The sequence below is a fragment of the Rhodnius prolixus genome, unplaced genomic scaffold, assembly GCF_049639745.1.
Source record: "Rhodnius prolixus isolate KJV_2025 unplaced genomic scaffold, Rpr scaffold_4, whole genome shotgun sequence".
Lineage (NCBI taxonomy): Eukaryota > Metazoa > Arthropoda > Insecta > Hemiptera > Reduviidae > Rhodnius > Rhodnius prolixus.
In genome coordinates this window covers 44,518,286-44,536,773 of record NW_027411614.1, presented here as the reverse complement: position 1 = coordinate 44,536,773, position 18,488 = coordinate 44,518,286, and the positions used below count along the sequence as shown (strand labels likewise).

Below are 18,488 nucleotides of genomic sequence, written 5' to 3'. Positions count from 1 at the left end.
ATTTTGTAATAGCAAAGGCAGTGTCGGCTATAGCAACCTTATAGTAACCTTTACATTATCTAGTGGCCGGATGATATCTCGGTTCCATGCAATCTGATTTATATTTCAATTAGAGATCATTTTTAACTATTGTACATATCTTTTTATTTTTATTTTTTTAAAAAATTGAAGTTACTAAAACTGTGCTTCCCGAATTACAATTTCTGGCAAGTTTAAACAGTCAAAATCAATCTTATCTTTTTTCTTCAAGTTAAGTTTCACTGTGGGTTTCTGCAAATTCCTGTATTAGAAATTTCAGCGTTCTTATACCTTAAACAGTTTCCGTCACGAGTTAGTGAGTCAATTGAAAAACCACTTACTGTAAGCCTTCAATCCGCTTTCCTTTATTTCACTCAATAGCCGTTTTTATCTCGATATTATTCGCCTCTGTGGGACTACAGTTAATTCAAGGGTAACTGCTCTCCATTAAATTTCATTATTACAAATGTCGCAAATTTGTACACTAATTTTGATATGTATGCTTGTAAGGCCTGCATTTAAGGCAGTTGCTAAAGAGGATTTAAAGAATCCGAGTGAATACTTTTCTCAATTTTTTAATCTATATCATTCAGTCTTAGCATCTCCTTCATTCCGTTTCCAATATTTTCTTTGTGAAGGTGATTTCTTCGTGCCAGAAATAATCACGTAACAATTGGTTGTAATTCTTAACAAAACAATATGGTTCTCCAGATATCTACTTCTGAACTAGCTATCCTCGTACCTGTTCAAAGGTGAGTAATAGTTTGGGATAAAGTATTCCTTAATATTGTGTATTTGTAAAAATGTTAGATTTTTCTGCAAATAATCTAATTACATTTAGAGGTTCTACATTTAAAAATGTATGTGAAAATGAATCTCATAGAAACATTGCTTTAAACAGAATTGGTTTAATGAAATTTTAGATTTAAAGTCTATTTTGGTGTATATTGTACCAGTCTGATTAATAATGACTTTTCCAAAATTATTTTATTATATTAAAATTATTTTTTTATTGCACAGAGCACAAGTTCTATAAACAAATGAATCAGTCTACATTAAGACAATAATATTAAGATATACACAAAATAGATTAATAGAAACAAACTCAGTAATTACTCGTACATCTTGAAAGTAAGTACGAAAGAAACAACATCTTGGAAAGTTTTGGGTAATTATTCTAAAGAGAAGGGGATGATTTTAGTTTTATTAATTGATTCCCTCAATTACATGAGTAACGGGAATGATGATCTTGTTAAGAGTTGATGAGAGCAGTGTTCAGAAGACCGGGAGTTTTCATGCAAGATGAGGAACAACCTAGAGTTTAGGACTTTTTTCAATAAAATGTGTATAAACAGTCGAGAGGCCTTTACGAAGGTAATTGATTTTCTTTCTGTTGCCGCCAGTAGTACGGTGGTGATGAGGTTTTTTTACTAACGCTATCCCATCCGTAGTAGCTAACTTAAAAATTACTGTCTCAGAGGTAAGAAACCTAGTACATTTATAGAAGTGAAAAAAAGTTTATGCAACAGGCTTATTGAAACTTTGTTCTTCTGACCTAAAAGTGGCCTTTTGCAGGTGATGCTGATGGAAAGTTAGGTGCAGGCTGATAATTGTTTCTACTTACATACTATTTGAGGTGGTATAACAGGTGAGTACTTTGCCAATAGTTTTGTAAAGAAAATGGACTCTAAGTTGCACGTAGTGAAATTATATCCGATTTTTGTGTGGTCGGTTATTTATACCCTGTCACTTGCTCTGATTTATCTTATAATCTACGAAATAAGCATGATAAAACGTATCATTGATACCAGCAAAAACAGTTCCAGAAAAAGCAGATACTAGAAGTGTCCGGTTTTATATATTTATTGTGTCTTTTGTGTTAATTCCATACTTATATGAATCATTCGGCAAACAACGTGATTAGATATCATTGTATGTGTGGAACATGGTCCGGTATCATTGAAGTGTGTAAATATATACAAATTTTTATGGATATTTGCTTCGAAAAGGAAAATAGATCATTTTAATATCATAATTATATTTAAAAAATAGTTTATTTTTTTTTAATTTTAAGAAGTTATTAATTCAGTTTATATATTTAAGGAAACAGACTTATAGAAATTTAAGTATGTACAAACATTAATTTTGTACTTGCTGTTACTTTCCTCAAACTTTTAACTTTATGCAAACTAAAAGTTTGATTATGAAGTAAATTAAATTAGATTTATTTCAATAGCTTGGTACAAAATATTACAGAGATTACTATCTAGCGGAATAATTGTGAACTAAAGATAATTATATGGTTTCTAATTCTGTCGCTAGATAGTGCGGGCATACCAATTTTTTAATTTACTTTTTATTATAAACTATCTACTGTATATAAATCACTTGTGATTAAGAAATCTGTTCACTGTGTTTCAAATATGTTTTCATTTCCACCTTTTCAGTCAAATTAGATTGGTTCATTTTAGCTTGTGAAAAATCCACACAGGTAATCAATCTTCGATTCCATGTCACAACTAACGTCTTCCGTAACCGAAGATCTACATTTTGAGTTTTTCTCTCTACAAAATGATGGCCTATATTTCTAGGTGAGTGAACATTCCATTATTAAATTCTTAGGTGATTAAAACCTTAATAGTGTTTATATTCTTAGAGTGCATTTTTATTTACAAACTAAATATCTGCAAATAAAAATCCATTTAATTTATTAAATCTTTGAAAATAAAATGTTTCAATAAATTTGAACATTTCGTTTTAAAAAAGTGTCAGTTTCATCTATATTTTGCTTCATTTATAATTTATTTATTCAGTAAGTAAATTTTCTGTTTAAGTAAAACTAACTTTTTGTCAACAAAAGTGACTGAATCATTCAGTAACAATTTTAGGTAAATATATATACATATATAAACTTATAAAGTGACTATTAAGTTATGAATGATTTGACAATAGAGTAATTCCACTTTCACTCGCTGTCTTCAAGTGGTCAATCAATATGGTAATTCTATACTGGTTATTCAATCAAAAGGATGGTTGGATGGTTTAATGACATTGTATCCAGCGTATTACAATTCAGCTCGAACAGCTAACAGTAAGTACATGTTATCAGATTACAGCATGTTGTTTCTTAGTAATAGTTAAGAGAGTAAACTATGTAATTACATTATCAATTATTGGGTGATCATACTGATAATAAGAATGAATTATTCAAGAACATTAGTTTTATACAGATTGCACGATTAAAAGATTAAATTCTTTATTACTCTTTTTACTTCTTTATTATCTTACAAGCGTATTGTCCATTCATTTCATTCTTTATTGTTAACTTGACTTAAACAAGTTTAAGACAAAAGTAAAGTAGCAACCTAGAAGTAATTGAAGTTCAAATAATTTACTGTCAGTGTCACTTAGTTACGAGTTCATTCTAAAAGTAGACTAAAATTTAAATTTTCCATTGTTTATCTTTATTATTTTTAAAAAAGGAGTATTTAATTTGTAGTATGGATTTTAATTCAAGATTAATTCTTATAAATACTTTATTTCATTGAATAATTATGCTTTTCAGATTGACATAGCCAATACTAGGAGTACTACCTGCAAAACTGTTCATCGAATGAAGTTAAAAAGAAAAAGACGTTGAGAAAGCATTGATCAAATGAGTATGTACGAAAAACTTTTGTATGAATCAATAACTTAAAAAATGTATTATTTAGAAAAATGCATGTTTACCTTTCATTAGGTGTGAATTAAATTATAATTATTAATGTAATATTCTTTTCCATTATTCAGGGCCTTCAGCCACGGGCTTTTCCAGCTTGCACCACAGTGACGCTCATTTTTCCACTGAAATGATTACCTTTATGGGCTCTTCATTACTTGCAACTTATGTCGGCAAATATGAGTCGATTCTTATCCGTACTATTCTGGAGTATAAGAAGCCGTCGAAACCTACCTTCCATTCTGCCTATGGAATTGTTATGGATGTCTTATCTATTGTTTCATTGTTAACACTATTACAGCAGTAAGTAAAACCTTTTTTTTCACATAAATTAAATTTTTCCTATTATATGTGAAACAAGTTTTAATTTTTGTTGTAAGTGGGTAGTAGTACTTTGAAAAATTCAACTTCTTTCGTGCATATGAATTCTGAATAATTTTTTAATCAAATGAAACTATTTTTAGTCGAATAAAACATTTTTGTTCATGAAAATAATTGAAAAATGATACTAGAACATTTCAAATTAATCTTAATGATAAATCGTATGTGTATTTTTTGAAAACATATATATATATATATATATATCATATCATTTTCATTTAAATACATTGGTTGAGGTTCTTTAAAAAATTATTTTATTGTACATGTCAATACTTTCGTTTATACTAGTTGTAACAAACCTAATAGATTCATGGCAGTTAGTGTAACATAACTAAAACAAGTTTAGTAAGAACAACAGTTAAATTGCAACGAAGGAGTAATTCATGTTGAAATAATTTAATGTTTTACAATCCTACGAACACTGATTAGACTGATCCGTTTAAAAGATTTAAAATTTCAGAATTCATATTTTATTTATTTCTTAGATTCCTGAAAGATATAAATTTATGGTGTTTTAATTTGTAGTATCATTGAATAAAATGTTTCTAATTCAAGATTAACTCTATAAACTGTTTCATTAATTGAATAGTGATTTTCAGATTGAAATAGCCAATACTGTGAGTACTACCTGCAAAACCATCCATCTAGTGAAGTGGATATGAAAAAGACGTTGAGAAAACATCCATCAAATGAGTAAGTACAAATAACTTTTGTTATGAATCAATCATTAAAAAAATGTGTTATTTAGATATACGCAATTTGCATGTTATGTCACTATCTTCTTTATTATATGATTTATTGACTTGTAAAAAAAAAGTATTATTTAGCAGGAGAACAAAGAAAAACGATTAGTTTTCTAAAAAAGATATTTATTGTTTTTTTTTTTTTACATAGTCTTAATATTATTTTACATTCTATATTACATGTATAAATCAGTAAAATACAAAAAAAGTGCTAAAAAACGTTTAAAAGTAACAGAAAAATTTAAAATAAAAAAGTAAGAAATTAGTTCCAAAAAATCCGTTAGAGGGCGGCACTTATCAGACAGGTGAGAAAATAGTTCCAAAAGTTGCCACCAGGTAGCAGTGCTGTAACCTTCCCTATATATACGGGAACAGCACGAATTCTCGTCAGTACGACTTGAGTGATGCAGGGGGGTAGATCGCTCGTCGCTCCTAAACATATGTTATCTAGTCTAGTCTTCTAACATCCATAATCTCTCGTCTCCCAAAGAATCATGAAGGTGAGGTGAGGAGATGTTGTCGCTTCGACGGTTCTCCCCACCCTGCCCCGCCCTTCCAGCGAACTTTGTTATATAGCCTCCTAGAGCAAGATGGCGGCACTAAACTCACCTGATCCACTACCCACTAGATAGCTCCAGCTGTCCTACTGCTCCAGCACACTCTCACGACTCTGCCAGCCATTTTAACCTTCCCTCAAGGTTTTCCTTTTTCACTTCTACCACTCTCTAGACTCTGTAACCTTCCTTTTAGGTTATCCTTTTTATTTTTTCGCATTTTCTACATCATTTTGAAATATTAATCAAATATTTTCAATTTTTTTCGTTTAATTTTTACTTTTTCATATTCATAACCATATTTAATGGAAAAATAAAATATAAATTTTTTTTAAAGACTTTTTATTACTTTTTTTTTAACATGCAACTTTTAATTTTGATAAAATCATGCATATTACTCATAATAACTACTTACTTTTTTTTATAGATTCCTATCCAATGATTGTTGTTATATTCACATTGGATTGATCTTTTACCTCTTTTTCACTTGGGCTTCCATTGATGAACATATTGCAGGCAGTACTCTGGGTATCACCAGTATTAATTCTGGAAATAAACATTATTTATTGTAATTTAAATTAAATTAAAATGTTTAGTAAGTTTTACCTAGCATTAAGAAATTTATCTATAACAATTTATGTATATTATAAAGATTAAATAAAGAAGACTGTAATTGAACTAAAGAATTGATTTTTTTTTTAACCTGAACCTTCTCATTCAATGATAATGGAATATATTTTCAAAAAACACACTTCTTCCTTATGAATAAAATTAATTTGACTGGAAAAATATAACACACATAATCTCTACTAACATTATTATTATGAAAATGAATTGAAAAATTATTAGCTCAACTAAAATAAGTTGTTGTATTTTTCAATTAAAACTTTACCCACAATCAACAAAAATTAAAACTATTTTTTCAGTAATAAAAAAAGTATAATATGAAAAAAAGTTTTAGTTTTTGTTGTATTACTCTGAACATAATAAATAATAAGATAAGACTTACCTGGATGCGAATCACTTCATATTTATGGCAGTGCTGCTGAAATTAAAGAAAGACCCTTAAAATACATCTCAGGTAAAAGCTGAGCTTAACGGGGCTGCAAGTTGACCAAAGGCCCATTGATGTTAGCACTGCATGAACTGAAAAAATACGAATGCAATTGGTACCATTTACAACAAAACCTTGCTTTTAAAAAATAATTACTATTTCATTGTTGCAATTATTTTAAACTCATCTTCTATTCAATACACAATTTGTGCACCTAAAGTAGGTAACATTAAAGTTGAAATAATTACATGGTTTCTTTGAAATTGAAAACAAATTCTACATACCCATGCGATCTAGCGGAAGAACTGAGAACTAATTCTTGCTGAGTAGTTATTGACCTTACCAGTAGATCGCTCTTAACAGCAGTTTTTGCCCAAATAATTTAGATGTCGACTGAAGAGGTAATTTGAGATCACTATTTATAAGGAATAATTTATACAAATGAATTAACTGCAGTTAAGATGTGCAAATAGCTATGTTTACTCCAAAATTACGGATACAAATGACACTGGTCGAAGAAACCTGTATTATCTACTGTTTCACAAAACGATAAGATAAATCCGACAAATCTACGAAAAACAACTTTGTATCAGGTTTTGACTTTCAGCCGAGAAACAACATGCTATAAGCTGAAAACAAGTACTTACTGATGCTGTAGTAGTTAAAATGTTTTACAATGGATAAAATGTCATCAATGTCATCAACCCAGCCATTTATTTGAATTGAAATAGTTCAGAATTACCATTAGAATGTCGAATGAACCCTGAGAACAAAATTAAAAATTATATAAACTATTGATTATACAACTGTTTTCATTGTAATTCACAAATATTTAGAAATCAATTTTCATTGTTAGAATTTAAAACTACTGGCGCGAACCTTGCAAAATCCAAGTTCCTTAATTCTGGGACGTTATTAAACTTTATATTATTAATTTCAACTTCATGGAGATTACTCTTTCCTTTAAATGAGAGAAATGTGAATATTTACGTGGAAGTTCATAATTCCCAAATACATAATAGTAATTAGCAATTTACTTTTACAGTAATAAAGTCGACACAAAATTATTAACATGTTACGAACTAAATCTACCTACTTAGGGCCGCTGAAACATTTTTATGAAACAAAATAATGAAGACTACAATCATCTTTTTAAAATTTCATGCGTACACTTAAAATGCATCTACTATCAACTGTCTCGGAAACATCTCAATTTCATAAAAACTTCTAATCACATCAACTCGCATTTAAAAATAAAAGTATACACAAAAAATATTGCTTACCTGCTAGAAGTCCTTAACGCAGAAATGATGCAAAAACAAGTTTTTTAATTTCCTAGGAAGTTATCGCTTAATGCAAATAGATAATGCAATCAGTTTTCTAAGGTATGAAAAGTTCTTACTGTCTTAGTTACATCAACTTAAAAACTATCAATCATAAATAAAGAAACATTAAATTATGAGGTAAACAGTGAATTTTAAACATAGAATTTTTTATTGAGGAAAACTTATTTTTAAAATACTGACGATATATTTATAATGTTTATCAATGTGGGTGAAGAACATTTAAAAAATAAAGCAAATTATTACTGTTGCTGCATGATAAAGACAATATTAGGACAAAACCATTTTACCGTTTTACCCACTGCCTTAGTGTACAGTACTTCCATTAGGTTATTTAATGTTTAATAGTGTAAAAGTACATGTTCATGCTACCTAGCGGTGATCACTGGAACTAGTTCCTATGTAATTAGATCTTCCTAGTTTAAACTATTGCCGCTAGATAGTATTGGCATGTCAATACGTCTATCTTTTTTCATTCCTAATTTTAAAGTATGAACAGAATGTACAGAATTTCTAATAAGGTTTATTAAAATATCTTTAATTTAAATATAAATACATCAATTTCTGATTTATTCTTTGTTTTAAATAGAGCGAATACTAAAATAATATATTTAGAAATTCCTCTCTCTTCACAAGCTATGTATAATAGAACCAACCAATCGTATGAAACTATTTTAATAATTATGGGACAATAATATTGGCACAATAAGCGAGGGAAATTCTTAATAAATTTCCACAAGATGTTCTAATATTTCACTATTTACAAGTAACGTAACTAAAATTTCCATAAGTAAATTAACAAAAACTTACTATTTTTATAAGAAGTTGAAGATGTGGAGTAAAAGGTTCTCTACAAATCTAACGTTGTTCCTCAGCCATTCTAATCCACTATATCCATCAATCAACAGTAAGACTTCAATCTTCTGCAATTACTTTATGCTCATATGAAAATACATTAATGGTGATAACAGATTGGCTCAAAGGTGACTTCGTACTTAAATGCACAGCTGTCAAACTTTTTTCGGATGACAATATCACTTACTACTTACTAAAAACTTCACTCAGCTCGATACCGAAAATATAAGTTTTACTATTAATTTTGTCTTACCATTACCACAGGAAGATTTCGCGATCCTTTCTAGAATAAAAGCGTCTTAAGTTTGTTTCAGCATTCTTGAAGCATTGCTCTTATTGAAGACTAGAATAACTGCAAACGGATTACTGAAAAAAAAAGAAGCATTTACAGCGAAATAATAAAGATGCTCCAGATTACCTTACAATAACCAGAAATAAATTTAGTTTAGTGGATGCACCAACGAATTCTGGTGGGAGCATTCACAAATTTCTCTCGTCACAACCAACGTATTTATTTAATTTTCTTTAAATATACTATTTTTACTAAAATATAATATGAAGTAATTCTTCAATATTATTATACAAGTTAAGTATTATAAAACGATATGAAACCATAAAATCGGGAAAACAGGATTTCGCTAGATAATGGATAAAAGAGATATGGAGGTCATTATGAATGGTAAGATCAAAGCGAACCGAAGAGCATTTACTATTATCCTAAAGATTTTTGATTAGGGAGATTGGATTCACTGACGATTAAAAAATTAGCACCCCATGATTTCTGTCACAAGTACAGATTTCTCCTCAAACAGCAGCTGTAGCAATCTCTTAGGCGCCACGGTAGCTGAGCGGTTAGAGGCGAGACCTGCAAAGCAAATATGCATTGTGGTACTGGGTTCGATTCCCGGTCTTTAGGCCTTGGATTTTATTTAATGGTTACTAAAACAAATTTACAGTAAAGTATGTTTGCTAGTCGCCTTCGTCCACACCTAATTGGTAGTTGGACGTTAAGCCCCGCCTGAAAAAATAGGCGATTACTTTACTACTTACTTTACTGTAGCAATCTCTTATTGATAACAGAGTTTTTAGCGTCTGCCGAAAAGCCTTAAAATAAGTTAAATGCAGAGTTTGGTTCCTTTCTTTTCGGTCTAGTGTGAAAGATGGAAGTGAATCTTTAGTCGAGAAACTTAGTTGAAGGAGTGGGAGAATTTCGCAGACTCCTAGAGAATTTTTATGTTCTTGCATTTCCCCGCCTTTATTTTATATTCTTCTCAAGCGAAGTCCGCATAACACTGAGATGAGTCTGAAATGAACTGTGGGCTGCAAAATGAACAAAATTTGGAAAAAAAATTATGGCTGTTACGTTGTATGGCAAAGGTAAACGGTCCTATATTAGGGCATTGCGAAATAATAATAAATAGAAGGGGACCGAGAACTGAGCCTTGAGGAACGCCGCCTCGGACAGGGAATGTATAGGAATAGGCAAAACCATGATTGATAAAGTTGTCCTTGATTACTTCTTCCACATCTGGACACCTTTGTAATATCTGGGGCAATCACAAAGGTTCAGCTTAAGGAAGCGAACAGAAGGCGACAGAAAAACATTTCAATACATAATCAAGATCGTAATGATTTAATGAAAGTACGTCATTAAATAAACAAATTTGAACTTCCTATGAATTTTCATTATTGATTTTCATCGCACCCCACACTTGCCGATTCGTAAAAACATTTATCAAAACAAATATGTCCCTTGAAAACTAATAACTAAATTTACTTGATCGTAACACTTTGTTATTAATACGTGGAATACAAATTAATTTAATTGTAACGTGTGCTAGGTAGATGTTAAAGTAAATATGAGAAAAGGGACAAGTGACAAAGATAAGCAAAATACCTTATGAAGCCGATGAATTGTTGAAGGTCTTGTTCACATAACATTTGCTCCAGCAAGTAATTCTCATTCTACTCCTGCTCGTTGGCACTTCATTCCTGTTATAATATAGACAAAAACTAGTAACTTCATATCAGACCTATCTACGAACCCATCTGATCCAATACTTCAACTGAAGTGCCGAAATCTCCATTATGTATAAATACCAAAGTTTCGATATATTGAACAACTTTTTTTTTTCAAGTCCTAAAATTTATAATATATACATATTGTCACCTTAGTATTTTTCTTATATTGGCAATATTATAAACAACAATAACAAAAGTGTAAAGAAATGATAATTGTAATTATAATTAAAGCAATACATACATGTAGGTTACTTAATGTAATTAGATAAGGTTCAATCTTATTAAATCTATTTCTTTTGATGTAATGACCCAACAGTTATACTGCTTATGTAAAATAAAAAAGTCAATTTCATCGTCTAACTCGTTGTAGATGCGTGTTAAGCTTAACGAAATTATCTTCCACGTCTTGCAGCTTTCTTTAGTTCACTTAAACATAGAACTAACTCTTCTCGTACTTCTCTTCGCTATTACGTTCTTTGTACCCGATCAGGTTGGTTGTCAGGCTTCAGAAGCTGTGTCGTACGTTCATCGATCATCTATGGTTATTCTGATTTTTAATACTAGTTTTCACAGGTTGATCGGATATTTCTTCTCTATTCTTCTCTTCTTTTAATTTAATTGAACAAATATGTTTGTTACTTACTTTAATTAAATTACTTTGCTATGAACTTTATTAGACTCCAAATTTATGCAGTATAAATTTGATTTTAGTAAAAAAAATCACGCACAAATTCATTAAAACTTAATCCGGAGTGTACGTTTATGATAAGACTTCATAATTATTATATTCAATGTTCTTCTTATTTTATTCTGTGTCCTACTACGTCAGTATTAATTCTTACAATTTTTTTAATAGGTCTTCGTATAGGCTTAAATTTTCGGACGTTCATCAATCTTAGAGATAGGATTATCGGATTAATGTACTGACTTCGACTTCTCCACCGTTCTTGTACCGCACTAACTGAGCAGACTGTGTAAGGGAGGTTACATGTTGTTACCCAAAATATTGAATTGTCAAACATATGTAAAAATTATGAAATAAAATTATTGAAACCTAGTATATTTGTTTAAAACCTCTGTTCAATTTTTTGTTTTTAATTCTGTCCATGTTTTTAGAACTGAAAAGTTGGGAATGTATTTTATATGAGGAAGGCGCGAGAATTTAAGTTTAAAACACGGACCCTGTTGCATTTTCACTGCGAAATAATTATTGATAAGTAAAATGTGAATGAATATGCGATTCTAATCATTTAAAAAATGCGTAAATTAGTAAAATCTTTAAAGGAAAATTTTAAATCAGCATAGAACATGCAATATTCTGGTATATTCAAGCTTTGTGAATGGCTTTCTGTTGGCATATTTGTAATACATTTCTATCCGTGGCAGAAACACTACAATTGTTATAAGACAGAAACTAAACGATTTAAATGCATAACAGTACAGTGACCAAGTAATAGTTCTAATTGAAACTACCTGTCGAAACAAAACTACTTCAGATTTAACAACTTTTACCTAGCTAATTCCATAGGTACACATGTTTGGTGTGATTCAAATTGCCTACTGTTATAAGCATCTAAATCAGTCTCTGTCCATCTTCCTAAAGGAGAAAATTGAGTCGGCGATGGAATTGGCTGGCATTAGCTAAATTTAAATTTCCATGCAAAAATTCCGCCAAGTTAACAATTGTCACTTTGGTTAGAGTACTAATTTGGAAAGGCCTCTTGGATACTTAGAATTAAAAATATAAAAAACTTCAATACCTTGAGAATGTTCTCACACAGGAAGTGGGGCATGGAGCCCGAGGTGTCTGTTTTACAGAGCCACCATTCGGCGATCTTTACCTTCGCCTTTCGGGAGTCTATCCTTTAAATAGGCATTAAGTTCTCTCACCGCTGGAAGTAATATATGCGCAGGCTTATGAGTTACCAGTCTTCTATAGGATGTATGAATCGTCCCATCGGTATGTTTTAAAAAAAATCTTAAATTGCATTTTGATTATAACAAAATTCTGCAATATTGTAAAATAAAATTTGCTAGTATAGCACTAAACTTCTTTCGCCCAGATACTGGATAAAAAAAAAGAGTTCACTGTAGCAATGGGAGAGCGATGTTCAGGATGATATATAAAATATTTATTAATTAAAATAAACATTTCCGCTTCTTTTGACTTAAAGAGAGTACCACTAAGACATTACCCATACACACAACACTTATTGATGGGCGGTTCTGGATATCATCAAAATTCAGTTAATCAAGTTAATGTTGAATAAATTAACGTTTTATTCAAGATACTAAAAATAAAAATCAAGTCTTTTAATTAGATGTAAAAAATGATTGATTAGGCTACCTGATGAACAGCTCCACTAGTTAGCGTGGTAGGTACATAGATTTCCTTATTGACCAGATTGTAGAAATAGATCCGAATCACCTCAACTGTAGTGTGACGTACACAAGGGTCATGATTGGTACTGCGAGCTAGAGCATGGTGACACGGCCCTGAGGACAAAGGCACGGGATAAAGAAAACAAAATACACGTGCACTTTCTGGCGATAAACCCTTATACAATTGCCTTACTAATGTTTTAATTTAACACACATCAACCCAGAATAAAGAAATAAATCTTACTTTAAGTTCCTTCAATTGTCTTAATGAGCTGCCAGAAAAATGCATGATCAATTTACTTCTTTAGAAAAATATGGATTTAAAAATTATTTGTATAAATGCTTTATTTATTGTTTTGATATTTTGGCAGTTTGTGACAGCTATCTTGCTAGGAATCATTTATGAAGATCAGTCATTTAGAAGTTACCTTAATGTAGAAATATTAATTATCTTTATCTTATCGGCTTACCTTAATTTTATTATATAAGTAGTAATGAAAAGAATGATCTCGGCCTTGCCGTTTATCAACAGTATAGTCTATTAAATTTCTTTTTAACATTAGCAACAGAAAAACCTGCATTATTCATGGCAAAGCTTCGCCAAGTGTAAATTCTCCAAAATAATCAGAAAATGTTTTAAAAATAAAGGATGTTTTTACAGGAAAATTTCTAGTTACAAATAATGGCATTAAGGTTTAAAAATAGAAATAATTGCCTGTCAATAGATCGTATTAAACTAATTATTCTTATTAACAAGAATAAATTTCTCACCTGTACTTCCATTTTATTCTAGATATTGCTCCTCGACTTGTGGCCTCGATTCAAGAAAATTAAGACCGTCTTAACTGTGGTTGTTTTAATGATGAGTAGAAAGAAAAACTAAGACCTATTCTAGCTCCGTTTGAAGAGTAATTACAGATCTCTTATAGGTAAAGTACTCATGGATCATATGAAGGTAATTTGTTGTTATATAATTATATGTATAGAGGTCCAGTATGTGCTGCTACCTGGTAGCGTATTTTAACAACTATTTAACCACCTAATAAAGTTAAAAAAGAGAATTTCTTATTTTGATTGCTTCTTTCTTTTTATATATGTACTTCCAAAACAGGCCAACTGCAGATGTGCGAACCAACATTGGCCTAGAAAATGTATGTACAAGAAGGAAAATACAGATTTCGTCCTCAAAATAAAGAGAATTTCTTATTTTTATTGCTTCTTTATTATTATATACTTCCGAAACCTATGAACCAATTTCACCTGGAAATAGTATTTAGAAGTTGTTTAGTTGATTCAAGCATGGCCTTATTATTAACTTTCAAGAACACAAAAAGAAGAACTCCCTCCAAACTAAGTGTCTATTTCTGCAATTTCCTTGCTTTTTACTTCTTCTTGTACAAAATAGATCGGCCTAAGGTGCACAAACTAGCATTGGCCTTATTATTAACTTTCAAAGAAAGAAAAAGAATTCCTTTCAAACTAGGTGACTATTTCAGCATTTTCTAGTGCCTTTTTACATCTTTTTATCCAAAATAGATCGACCTAAGGTGCACAATCTAGCATTGTCCTTAATATTAACGTTTAAAGACAGAAAAAGAAGAATTATTTTCAAACAAGGTGACTATTTCTGCATTTTCCAGTGCTATTTACTTCTTCTTGTCCAAAATAAATCGGCCTAAGGTGCACAAACTAGCATTGGCCTTATTATTAACTTTCAAAGACCGAAAAAGAAGAATTCCTTTCAAACTAGGTGACTACTTCAGCATTTTCTAATGCCTTTTTACATCTTTTTATACAAAATAGATCGACCTAAGGTGCACAAACTAGCATTGGCCTTAATATTAACGTTCAAAGACAGAAAAAGAAGAACTTCTTCCAAACTAGGTGTCTATTTCTTAATATTACAATGCTTTTTTATTTCTTCCTTTCAAAAATAGATCGACCTAATGTGCACAATTTAGCCTTGTCCTTATTATTAATGTTCAAAGACAGAAAAAGAAGAATTCTTTTCAAACTAGGTGACTATTTCTGCATTTATCAGTGCTTTTTACTTCTTCTTGTCTAAAAGAGATCTACCTAAAATGCACAACCTAGCATTGGCCTTAATATTAATGTTTAATGACAGAAAAAGTAGAATTCTATACAAACTAAGTGATTATTTCTGCATTTTTCAGTGCTTTTTACTTCTTCTTGTCTAAAATAGATCTTCCTAAGATGCACAATCTAGCCTTGGCCTTCTTATTAACTTTCAAATACAGAAAAAGAAGAACTTCTTCCAAACTAGGTGTTTATTTCTGCATTTTCCAGTGCTTTTTACTTCTTCTTGTCTAAAAGAAATCTACATAAAATGCACAAACTAGCATTGGCCTTATTATTAACTTTCAAAGACGGAAAAAGAAGAATTCCTTTCAAACTAGGTGACTACTTCAGCATTTTCTAGTGCCTTTTTACTTCTTCTTGTCCAAAATAGATCGGCCTAAGGTGCACAAACTAGTATTGGCCTTATTATTAACTTTCAAAGACGGAAAAAGAAGAATTCCTTTCAAACTAGGTGACTACTTCAGCATTTTCTAGTGCCTTTTTACTTCTTCTTGTCCAAAATAGATCGACCTAAGGTGCACAAACTAGCATTGGCCTTAATATTAAAGTTTAAAGACAGAAAAAGAAGAATTCTTTTCAAACTAGGTGACTATTTCTGCATTTTCCAGTGCTTTTTACTTCTTCTTGTCCAAAATAGATCTTCCTAAGATGCACAATCTAGCCTTGGCCTTCTTATTAACTTTCAAATACAGAAAAAGAAGAACTTCTTCCAAACTAGGTGTCTATTTCTTAATATTACAATGCTTTTTCACTTCTTCCTTTCAAAAATAGATCGACCTAATGTGCACAATTTAGCATTGGCCTTAATATTAACGTTCAAAGACAGAAAAAGAAGAATTCTTTTCAAACTAGGTGACTATTTCTGCATTTTCCAGTGCTTTTTACTTCTTCTTGTCTAAAAGAGATCTACCTAAAATGCACAACTTAGCATTGGCCTTAATATTAATGTTTAATGACAGAAATAGAAGAATTCCATTCAACCTACGTGACTATTTCTGCATTTTTCAGTGCTTTTTACTTCTTCTTGTCTAAAAGAGATCTACCTAAAATGCACAACCTAGCATTGGCCTTAATATTAATGTTTAATGACAGAAAAAGAAGAATTCTATACAAACTAAGTGACTATTTCTGCATTTTTCAGTGCTTTTTACTTGTTCTTGTCTAAAATAGATCTACCTAAAATGCACAAACTAGCATTGGCCTTATTATTAACTTTCAAATACAGAAAAAGAAGAACTTCTTCCAAACTAGGTGTCTATTTCTTAATATTACAATGCTTTTTTACTTCTTCTTTTCAAAAATAGATCGACCTAATGTGCACAATTTAGCCTTTTCCTTATTATTAACTTTCAAAGACAGAAATAGAAGAATTCTATTCAAACTACGTGACTATTTCTGCATTTTTCTGTGCTTTTGACTTCTTCTTGTCTAAAATAGATCCACCTAAGATGCACAATCTAGTATTGGCCTTAATATTAACGTTTAAAGACAGAAAAAGAAGAATTCTATACAAACTAAGTGACTATTTCTGCATTTTCCAGTGCTTTTTATTTCTTCTTGTCTAAAATAGATCGACCTAAGATACTCAATCTAACATTGGCCTTAATATTAACTTTCAAATACAGAAAAAGAAGAACTTCTTCCAAACTAGGTGACTATTTCTGCATTTTCCAGTGCTATTTACTTCTTCTTGTCCAAAATAGATCGGCCTAAGGTGCACAAACTAGTATTGGCCTTATTATTAACTTTCAAAGACGGAAAAAGAAGAATTCCTTTCAAACTAGGTGACTACTTCAGCATTTTCTAGTGCCTTTTTACTTCTTCTTGTCCAAAATAGATCGACCTAAGGTGCACAAACTAGCATTGGCCTTAATATTAAAGTTCAAAGACAGAAAAAGAAGAATTCTTTTCAAACTAGGTGACTATTTCTGCATTTTCCAGTGCTTTTTACTTCTTCTTGTCCAAAATAGATCTTCCTAAGATGCACAATCTAGCCTTGGCCTTCTTATTAACTTTCAAATACAGAAAAAGAAGAACTTCTTCCAAACTAGGTGTCTATTTCTTAATATTACAATGCTTTTTCACTTCTTCCTTTCAAAAATAGATCGACCTAATGTGCACAATTTAGCATTGGCCTTAATATTAACGTTCAAAGACAGAAAAAGAAGAATTCTTTTCAAACTAGGTGACTATTTCTGCATTTTCCAGTGCTTTTTACTTCTTCTTGTCTAAAAGAGATCTACCTAAAATGCACAACTTAGCATTGGCCTTAATATTAATGTTTAATGACAGAAATAGAAGAATTCCATTCAACCTACGTGACTATTTCTGCATTTTTCAGTGCTTTTTACTTCTTCTTGTCTAAAAGAGATCTACCTAAAATGCACAACCTAGCATTGGCCTTAATATTAATGTTTAATGACAGAAAAAGAAGAATTCTATACAAACTAAGTGACTATTTCTGCATTTTTCAGTGCTTTTTACTTGTTCTTGTCTAAAATAGATCTACCTAAAATGCACAAACTAGCATTGGCCTTATTATTAACTTTCAAATACAGAAAAAGAAGAACTTCTTCCAAACTAGGTGTCTATTTCTTAATATTACAATGCTTTTTTACTTCTTCTTTTCAAAAATAGATCGACCTAATGTGCACAATTTAGCCTTTTCCTTATTATTAACTTTCAAAGACAGAAATAGAAGAATTCTATTCAAACTACGTGACTATTTCTGCATTTTTCTGTGCTTTTGACTTCTTCTTGTCTAAAATAGATCCACCTAAGATGCACAATCTAGTATTGGCCTTAATATTAACGTTTAAAGCCAGAAAAAGAAGAATTCTATACAAACTAAGTGACTATTTCTGCATTTTCCAGTGCTTTTTATTTCTTCTTGTCTAAAATAGATCGACCTAAGATACTCAATCTAACATTGGCCTTAATATTAACGTTTAAAGACAGAAAAAGAAGAATTATTTTCAAACTAGGTGACTATTTCTGCATTTTCCAGTGCTATTTACTTCTTCTTGTCCAAAATAGATCGGCCTAAGGTGCACAAACTAGTATTGGCCTTATTATTAACTTTCAAAGACGGAAAAAGAAGAATTCCTTTCAAACTAGGTGACTTCAGCATTTTCTAGTGCCTTTTTACATCTTTTTATACAAAATAGATCGACCTAAGGTGCACAATCTAGCATTGGTCTTAATATTAAGGTTTAAAGACAGAAAAAGAAGAATTATTTTCAAACTAGGTGACTATTTCTGCCTTTTCCAGTGCTTTTTACTTCTTCTTGTATAAAAGAGATCTACCTAAAATGCACA

At 30.7% G+C, this 18,488-nt stretch overlaps 1 protein-coding gene and 1 long non-coding RNA gene across 22 annotated transcripts; one reads left to right on the top strand and one right to left on the bottom strand.

The window, feature by feature from the left end:
• Window positions 1–54: 54 nt before the first annotated feature.
• On the top strand, window positions 55–6,100 carry LOC141455874 (uncharacterized). Of its 11 annotated transcripts, none has more exons than XM_074131326.1 (9): window positions 55–451; window positions 657–770; window positions 1,594–1,666; window positions 2,466–2,609; window positions 2,971–3,109; window positions 3,584–3,677; window positions 3,808–4,039; window positions 4,707–4,810; window positions 5,842–6,100. In XM_074131326.1, exons 6-8 carry the CDS (start codon window positions 3,674–3,676, stop codon window positions 4,777–4,779), a joined length of 309 nt encoding a protein of 102 aa, XP_073987427.1. In that variant the 5' UTR covers window positions 55–451; window positions 657–770; window positions 1,594–1,666; window positions 2,466–2,609; window positions 2,971–3,109; window positions 3,584–3,673; the 3' UTR covers window positions 4,780–4,810; window positions 5,842–6,100. The 11 variants fall into 11 exon arrangements, 10 of the variants coding, with proteins under 10 accessions (XP_073987427.1, XP_073987428.1, XP_073987434.1 ...); XM_074131327.1 differs by having other exon boundaries at window positions 55–572; XM_074131333.1 differs by adding an exon at window positions 2,879–2,906 and having other exon boundaries at window positions 55–770; window positions 3,002–3,109.
• Window positions 4,952–14,002, bottom strand: LOC141455878 (uncharacterized). Of its 11 annotated transcripts, XR_012459511.1 has the most exons (8): window positions 10,930–12,999; window positions 10,564–10,806; window positions 7,752–9,032; window positions 7,348–7,429; window positions 7,116–7,231; window positions 6,753–7,037; window positions 6,424–6,560; window positions 5,712–5,960 (listed from the first exon to the last, which is right to left on the bottom strand). It is a non-coding gene; the product is annotated as an uncharacterized lncRNA (long non-coding RNA). The 11 variants fall into 11 exon arrangements; XR_012459513.1 differs by adding an exon at window positions 4,952–5,599 and having other exon boundaries at window positions 5,830–5,960; window positions 7,116–9,032; XR_012459512.1 differs by adding an exon at window positions 4,952–5,637 and having other exon boundaries at window positions 5,830–5,960; window positions 7,116–9,032; window positions 10,930–12,998.
• Window positions 14,003–18,488: the final 4,486 nt, after the last annotated feature.